Source organism: Phaethon lepturus, unplaced genomic scaffold, assembly GCF_000687285.1.
Source record: "Phaethon lepturus isolate BGI_N335 unplaced genomic scaffold, ASM68728v1 scaffold13814, whole genome shotgun sequence".
NCBI classification, from domain to species: Eukaryota; Metazoa; Chordata; class Aves; order Phaethontiformes; family Phaethontidae; genus Phaethon; species Phaethon lepturus.
In genome coordinates this window covers 47760-56930 of record NW_010532732.1, presented here as the reverse complement: position 1 = coordinate 56930, position 9171 = coordinate 47760, and the positions used below count along the sequence as shown (strand labels likewise).

The following is a 9171-nucleotide window of genomic DNA, read 5'->3' as shown; positions in this document are numbered from 1 at the left end:
CAAGCTATGAGAGACAATGAATTTAAGTTAGCAGTCAGGATAACGTACTGCTAAAGATTTTAAATAACAGTACTCCCACTAACTGAAAACCAACAGTACCAAAATACTACAAACCAGACATAATATCCTGCAGAGTTTAGGGTAAAGATATGGATGTCTCATTACACTTTTCCTCCCCTTGCAGACTTTTTACTTACAATATTTTTGAAACTTTTTTTTTTCAGTATCATTCTTATAATAAAGTCAATGTGTTTAGTTTTTTGTAGGAAGTTGAGCAGAACACCCATTAGGTGCCAGCGTCACAAGCCTCAAAACTTTAAGGCATTTCTGTCTTCAAAAACAGAGCTAAGAACTTCAAACCTGCACAGCTTTCAGCAAGGAATGTGAGCTCTTCATAGGCCCATTTTATTTTAAACCAGAAACTTCAGCCACAAACAGGAAAGTCGATTTTACTGAAACATGACCAGATTAACAGTGCACAGTACTGTTTTGTTCTTTTTTTCCCCCTCTTTTTTTTAATTACATAGAGAAAACTGATTTTAACACCTAAACCTGCAGACAAATCCACTGACACATAGCATATTTAAGCACCAAAACTACTGTCACCCAAGAGGTAGCTGTGGTACCAGCAGTGCAGATGGATCATTCTTCAGTACAAATGATAAATCCAACCTTTCCTTCTACTGTGTAACTCTTGGCTGGACAAAGTGTTCTTTCTGCTATCAATGCTACCTGTTGAAATTAAGACCACGCAGAAGGGAAAGCTGTTTCAGTCAAAAGCAGCAAAATGTTCCCCTACAACCTGCCCCCTGCCCATTCCTGCTCACCAGTCTGATGTGACTGAAGGGAAAGGCAGCACCTAGACGCTGCTGGGAAAAATACCATCACTAAGATTTACCGACGGAAGAAATAAATCTGACAAGAAGGTGGAGCAACTGACTGGACAAAGATGGGGACAAACAATTGAAAACCGGGACAAAAAGCATGACAGCGCCTGGGAACAGGAGAGCTAGATAAGAATCCTGGATCAGGGAACAAGGCATAGCCAGGCAAAAGGAATGGGCAATGTTCAGGTGGGACGGGCAGAAGAACACGTTGCTACTTTGGTGCAGTAACTTCCTGACCCTATAAAGGAATCCAAGACCTACAAACCTCAGCACACCTCTGTACACAGCAGCTATTAATGAAAACTACTCGTCGCACATGTCTATTCATCTTGCAGTGCTCTCGCACCCAAAGGACAGTAAGATATAACATACAGTTAATTCTATTTGAAAACCAAGAAAACCCTACTAAGCCTACAAGTCCAAGCCCCAGAAGTTAGAAAGAATTCAGAGCCACTTTTGAAACTTTAATTCATCCTCTGTATCTCAATGTAGTCTTCATATTTCAATATATAACGTACTTTTCCACAACAGTCTTAACTCACCAAGTACTCTGAGTGGACCTGGTTCTAAAGCATACAGCAGTCTCAAGTCAAAAACACTGCACGTGGCAGCAGTACAACAGAAAACAGCATTCCTTAACTCGCACACTTGACCTGGTGATTTCAATAGCACTCTTGTAACATTGTTTGCATTTGAACTAACATATTTCAGTGTGCGTGCATTACAATGACTACATCCATTAATCAATGCAAAACTGCATCACATCATAATTGCAGTATTACAACATACCATACCATAGGTTCTGAGATAGCATCTTGTAAATAGAAACAAGATATTTCTTGGACCTAAAGACAGCATAACTGTAAGCACTGTGCTTGTTTCTAAATCATATATACTCTGTCAGATAGAACTGCTTGAGACATTTTACCAAGAATGAGCAACCTTTTATTTTAGTTTCTTTGTAAAATCTCGGATTTTACTAATAAAAGTAAATCATGGTAAGATTCCAGTTATGCACAGAATGTAAGCGAGAGTTTTCACTTCACTCCTACTTATTTCCTCTTCTTGATCTGAGGTAACAGGATGCAGAAGGCAGCCAAAAGAGCTCAAATTAGACAGAATATATAGTCATATATAAAGTAATGTTCTTAAAAGTAATGTGCTCCTCCTTTTAGGCAGCTGTAGAATGTATCTGAGAACAGACACAGAATTAAGAGAGATCAAGGAGAGGTCTGGAAAAAAAAACCACAGGTACAGGAATTCTAAGTGGGAAGTGTTAAATGTAAGACTACCCAGTACAGAGTAAGAAAAGCAAACGGAAAAGGTTAAGTCCTGTATAAGAGGTTACCATACAGATAACAAAGATACTAAACCCGAGAGTAATGAAGCAGTAGCTGAAAACAAATCAGCTGCAACAAAGAAAAACAAAACTTACCGTAAGGGGAGGAAAGAACAGACTAAGACAAACAAAGAGTCAAGATAAAAGCACTAGAAAGACATGAAAGAGTCCTGGACAAAGAACACCCAGGATGAGAGGGAGAAGAATTATAAAGTCAGAAACTAAGGACAGGCCTGCTAGACACTGCAAGGTTGACACCTAACTTCAGCGTTGGAGCACTGCATTACTCAAACACAGTTCCACTTACAGAAGAGATGACCTACTTAAATCTTGTAATGCAATTAAAATATTGAAACAGGTGGAAAGCATATTAACAGAACATAGTTATTCCCCTAAAATTTGGTAACTTAGTATCCTCCAAATTCCTAGAAATTTCCACTTCCTCCTAATTTTAAAATTTTCCTGAATTAAAGCAGACCATGTCTTACCCAACTGACAACACACTGATGCAGAACAGTGTATGAGGAGCAAACCCTAAACGAAAAAGCCCAAAGAAAAATATTGATGGAACCACAAATAGTACTTTAGTCCAAGTTTTGCTTGTATTACTAGAGTAGCTTGATCACTTTAAATACCACTTATTAATCAAAAACCCAAAATCATGTACTGTTCTCTTCAAAGTTTAGAGAGTCAAAAGCAGAAACCAGTAGTTTCTGCAATGCTATCAACACTACTTTTAGAATGCTTAATGTATTTCAGCAGCAAAAATAAGAATGCTAGAATCTGTCAAATAAATGGAAAAAATTATAATTATACAATCTTATTAAGAATACAATTATTTATAGTTACCAGCTGCAATTCTTGCTGCTTTGGCATAGTTTCCATTTTCAATACATGATATCAATTCACTTCGGTCTTCCAGTGTGTGTCTTCGTATAAGTGCAGGCTTACCTTTACCACACTTTGGTAGGCTGAAACTACGAAAGTATTAATATTAAAATCATTACCTGATAATATTGTTCACTATAAATCAAGACTTTTAAAAAGAATTTAAAATTCATCACTACACAGTAAATTCAGAGCAGCAAGCTCTAACAAATTTTATGTAACAAACACAAATAGCAACATAAAAGCCAAACACCTAGATTATTTTCATGCACAGAATTGCCTGGTTATCAGCAAAAGACCAATAGTATGCAAATGCACCTCAACTGCTGTACAGGTTATACATGCACAAATGAGAGAAGGTGCTTTGTCTCCAGTATTATAGTGGATACTGGCCAAATGAAAACATTTCCCCTCTGCTCCAACAGTTCCACTACATAGGAAACAATTATTTTCTCTTTCATTTTTCACTACAAGTCCAAGTCTTTCAATCATGGAATGTCTATACACATAGAATCTGAACAGCAATCATTGTAGATCAAACAGATCATTCCTCAGGAGTGATGCATCCTAATAAAGAGGAAGTCAGGCAAAGATGCCAGGAGGCCTGCGTGGATGAACAAGGAGATCCTGAACAAAATCAAGCATAAAAAGGAAGCTTACAGAGCATAGAAGCAAGGACAGGTAGCCTGGAAGGAATACAGAGAACTTGTCCGAGCAGCCAGGGATCAGGTTAGGAAAGCTAAAGCCCCAATAAGAATTAAATTACATCTGGTCAGGGAGGTATAGGGCAACAAGAAAAGCTTCTATAGGTATGCTGGTAAGAAAACCAGAAGACTAGGGAAAATGTGGGCCCTCTCCACAAGGAAACAGGACACCTGGTTACCCAGGATACAGAGAAGGCTGAGGTACTCAAGGACTTTTTTGCCTCACTCTTCACTGGCAAGTGCTCAAGCCACACCACTCAAGTCAGAGAAGGCAAAGGCAGGGGGGCTAGGAGAATGAACTGTCCACTTGTAGAAGATCAGGTTCAAGACCACCTGAGGAACCTGAACATACACAGGTCTTTAGGACCTGATGAGATGCATCCCAGAATCCTGAGGGAGTTGGCTGATGTAGCTGCCAAGCCACTATCCACCATATTTGAGAAGTCGTGGCAGTCTGACGAAGTTCCTACTGACTGGAAAAGGAGAAACATAACCCTCATTTTTGAAAAGGGGAAAAAAGGACAATGTGGGCAACTACAGGCCAGTCAGTCTCACCGCTGTGCGTGGCAAGATCATGGGGCAGGTCCTCCTGGAAACTATGCTAAAGCACGTGGAAAATAAGGAGGTGATTGGTGACAGCCAACACTGCTTCACTAAGGGCAAATTGCATCTGACAAATGTGGTGGCCTTCTATGATGGGGCTACAGCACTGGTGTATAAGGGAAGAGCAACTGATGTCATCTACCTGGATATTTGACACTGTCCCACATGATGTCCTTATCTCTAAACTGGAGAAACATGGATTTGATGGATGGACCACTTGGTGGATATGGAATTGGCTGGATGGCTGCATTCAAAAAGTTGCGGTCAACAGCTCAATGTCCAGGTGGAGACTAGTAACAAGTAGTGTTCCTCAGAGACAGTCTCGGGACTGGTGCTGTTTAACATCCTTGTCAGTGACAAGGACAGTGGGACTGAGTGCACCCTCGGCAAGTTTGCTGATGACACCAAGCTGTATGGTGCAGTCGACATGCTAGAAGGAAGAGATGCCATCCAAAGGGACCTTGACAGGCTTGAGAGGCGGGCCCATGCGAACCTCATGAAGTTCAACAAGGCCAAGTGCAAGGTCCTGCATGTGGGTTGGGGCAATCCCAAGCATAAATATGGGCTGGGCAGAGAATGGATTGAGAGCAGCCCTGAGGAGGAGGACTTCAGGGCACTGGTTGATGAGAAGCTCAATATAACCTGGCAATATGTGCCTGCAGCCCAGAAAGTCAACCATATCCTGGGCTGCATCCAAAGAAGCGTGACCAGCAGGTCAAGGGAGATGATTCTGCATCTCTACCCTGCTCTGTGAGACCCCACCTGGAGTCCTGCATCCAGCCCTGGGGCCCCCGATATAAGAAGGACATGGACCTCTTGGAGCAGGTCCAGAGGAGGGCCATATAGATGATTAAAGAGCTGGAGCACCTCTCCTATTAAGACAGGCTGAAAGAGTTAGGGTTTTTTGGCCGGAAGAAGAGGGACTTTTTACAATGGCATGTAGTAACAGAACAAGGGGTAATGGCTTTAAACTAAAAGACTGTATATTTAGACTAGACATAAGGAAGAAATTCTTCACTATGAACGTGGTGAGGCAGTGGAACAGGTTGCTCACAGAAGTTGTGGATGCCCAATCCCTGAAAACATTCAAGGTCACATTGGACGAGGCTCTGAGCAACCTGAAGTTGAAGATGTCCCTGCTCATTGCAGCAGGGTTGGAACTAGATATTCTTTAAGGTCCCTTCCAACCCAAACCATTTTATGTTTCTATGAAATCCTCCATATATCACATTTACAAGAGATGCAATATTAAATTCTCTTTGTTTCTGAAAGCCTGTTTGACATGAGTGCGTTAACACCATTTCCTTAACCAGTTTAACACCGTTCTTGAACACATGAATAAAAGACTTCTTTTTTTCCTTTTCTTAACAGATTTACCCTGTACTCCTGTATGCCCCATCCTCATAGCCCAGGACTGGAGACAGCTACCTTTTACCAAGAGATTAGTGTGCTTTTGGAAAATGTGCACCATTGTGATGGAGAAATATTTATCAATGGTGGCAGAGGTGACCATTCTGACAGTCCTATCTTTAACAACAGACTTCACAAAGAGAAAGGTCAATAGTTGGTATACAGGTACTATCATCACTGCAATAACTAGCCAGTAATCCAAATCACAGACAAATCTACAGTTCCACAGCTACTGAATTTACCTTCCCTGTGTACAAGAAGTTGCTTCTCTGCTACCCTCACCAAAATAAACACTCCCACTTTACTGCTCAGGATTAGGAAGGTAATTAAAACACGATATGATATGCAGAAACATGTACATCCATCTATGCAGGCCAAGAGAAGAATACTCAAGTAGAAAGTGTAACTGCCCGGATCTGCAACAACCCAAATTCAACAAAAGTATACTAGCAATCCTGAAAGGTATCTCAGATTTGACAGAAAACTGAAACGTACTCTTTTTTCTAAAATTTGTGCAATCCTCCAATGTGGGTCACAAGCAGTATAGAAAACCGATATATTCAGCCTCACATTCACATTTCAGATTTACTGTTTTACCTTGAGTTACACAAAAGACTGTTACTAGATGAAATACTAGATTCTGATGCACAGCGGCGGCGAGGTTCAACTTTTCTTCCCGGAGTATCATCTAACGCTCTCTCTTTATTTCCATCTCCAAAACCATTTGACAGACCTACGGCATAACACAAAAATAAATTGCATCAAACTGGAAACCACACCATTTTCATTAACATTTTTTTGTATTAATATACTGTATCATTATTGTTCTGTACTTCAAATATTTTGTTGTGATGAAAAAGAAAGAACATGAATATTAACAAAATATTTCTTTTCAAAACACAGTATTATAAATAGGAGGTTCCTGTAGTCCAGATTTTAAAGAGAGGATGAAAATTTAGGTAAAAAAGGTGAAGATTATAATATGGGAAATGCCAAATGGAATATCAAAACAGTCTTTGTATGTAATATTTCCAACTGTTAAGACAGTCAGGCTGCAGAAGCTGGGTAGGAAAACAAAAACAAAACACCAAAACCAAGAAAAAAGCATTACAAGTGAGGCAGATTTACCAAATCAACACAAAACTCATCTGAATACAATGTTACAACTGTAGGTCAAGAAATACTGAAAATCCTTTTCAAACACTAGAGGTAAAGAGAGGTAGGGATACCGTCCTGACACTATCTAGATCTTCCTCAAAGTCTTTCCATTTTCATAAATTCAGACTAACTTTATCATGTGTTTTCTGTGATCAACAATTAATAATATGCACATTACTATTTTTGACTATCCTTCCCCTGGCACAAGTTAATATACATCCAAGGACATTGTATTTTAATTTCATAATTGTACTGAAAATGTAAAAAAGGGTTTTATATTACAAGCTACTGATTTGATAGGCTGCCACCAATCCTGCTCTGTGTTTGCTGATTACAAATGGTATAGTTCTTATTAGTCCATTTCCATATTTGATTGAAGAGACAAATGAAGAGGTTTAAGATAGCATTCTGAAGACTTCCAGGGGGCTAGGAGGGAAATTAGAACTAAAAAAGAAAGAATCCAACACAGACTCAGGAGTATCAACAGAAATGAACTGGTTAAGACAATGGTACTAGCCTGCAATCAGCTATAGCAAGCTGTAGACTGCAAAGAGAAGAAAATTTTGACACAAATTCAGTTCTGAGCACACTTATTCCATTACAATAAATTGAAGTTATTACTGAAGGCATATAACCAGCATGCTTCTTATAGTGCAAGAAAAAGCTACCCATCCCAGCCATCCTATTACCAGAGTCTTAATGGTCATCATGATCTTTGTTCATTCAGACTTAGTCAAATAAGCTTATGTAACTTCACATGCTTCTCCACAGAGCATTATACCCTAAAACAAATGTGACAGAACTCCCTTTATTAAGTTCTAATTCTTCTAGTCTGTTTGCTACGAAGACCTCTGCAAAGAGGACTGATAACTAAGGAACTTGTGCTTAGCAAGTTACTTTCTACGATCCAGTCATATTTCAAGGCATTTCTGTAAAATGATTTAAGGAACTTCATCCTCCATCCCAGGAGATCTTCCATTTGGATTAGCAACACAATTTTAGATTTTCAAGAGAAAAAGGGGAATTTATTTAATGGTCTGAAAGATTTACAGATAAGCATTCTCTTTCACTGTCACTTAGTTGACATTGTAGAACATTTATTTAAGAGTGTCTCTTTTGTAACTCCTATATTTGCCTTTGATATCCTATACAAGAAAAAAAAATTATATATGTAACTGTCTTGAGTGTTCAGAGCACCAAACTACATGCTATTGATTAATCTTGTTCTCATTCTCAGCAAGTCAGTACAAATAGCTGAGGAGTTCAGTTCTAGACTATGCTGAACACCTGTCAAAACAGAGTATGTTTTGAAAGCCTCACCTCTGTGCCTGTGAAGATCATGGAACAGATCCTCCTAGAAGCATTGTTATGGCACATAGTGGACAGGGAGGTGATTTGAGACAGCCAGCACGGCTTCACCAAGGGCAAGTCCTGCCTGACCAACCTAGTGGCTTTCCACGATGGAGTGGCCACATCAGTGGACAAGGGAAGAACTATGGATGTTGTCTGTCTGGACTTCTGCAAAGCCTCTGACACGGTCCCTGACAACATCCTTCTCTCTAGATTGGAGAGATATGGATTTGACGGGTGGATTGTTGTGTGGATGAGGAATTGGTTGGATGGTTGTATCCAGAGGGTAGTGGTCAATGGCTCAATGTCCAGATGGACATCAGTGATGAGCGGTGCCCCTTAGGGGTCCGCACTGGGACCAGTACTCTTTTAATAGCTGAACAGTGCAGCTTACACATCTGAGGGTCGGCATGCCATCCTAGAGGGGCCTGGACAAGCTTGAGATATGGGCCTGTGTGAACCTCCTGAGGTTCAACAAGGCCAAGTGCAGGGTTCTGCAACTGGGTTGGGGCAACCCATTCTATCAGTACAGGCTGGGGGATGAAGGTATTGAGACCAGCCCTGCCGAGAAGGACTTGGGGTACTGGTGGGTGAAAAGCTGGACATGAAGCAACAATGTGTGCTTGTAGCCCAGAAGGCCAACCATCTCCTGGGCTGCATCAAGAGAAGCGTGGGCAGCAGGTTGAAGGAGGTGATTCTGCCCCTCTACTCTGCTCTGCTGAGACCCCACCTGGAGTCCTCTGTCCAGCTCTGGAGCCCTCAGCACAGGAAAGACATGGAGCAGGTTGGAGTGGGTCCAGAGGAGGGCCATAAAAATGATCAGAGGGTTGGA

The 9171-nt window shown here is 40.6% G+C and overlaps 1 protein-coding gene across 1 annotated transcript in view; it reads right to left on the bottom strand.

The window, feature by feature from the left end:
- Positions 1–3075: 3075 nt before the first annotated feature.
- BRD1 (bromodomain containing 1) overlaps positions 3076–9171 on the bottom strand; it is a gene marked incomplete at its 3' end in the record, with an annotated part of 50262 nt that continues 44166 nt past the window's right edge. Inside the window, exons 10-11 of the mRNA XM_010284939.1 lie at positions 6429–6564; positions 3076–3203 (exon numbers count right to left, since the gene is read on the bottom strand). Of these exons, the coding sequence (XP_010283241.1) occupies positions 3076–3203; positions 6429–6564 (264 nt within the window). The remainder of the gene's footprint in view (positions 3204–6428; positions 6565–9171) is intronic.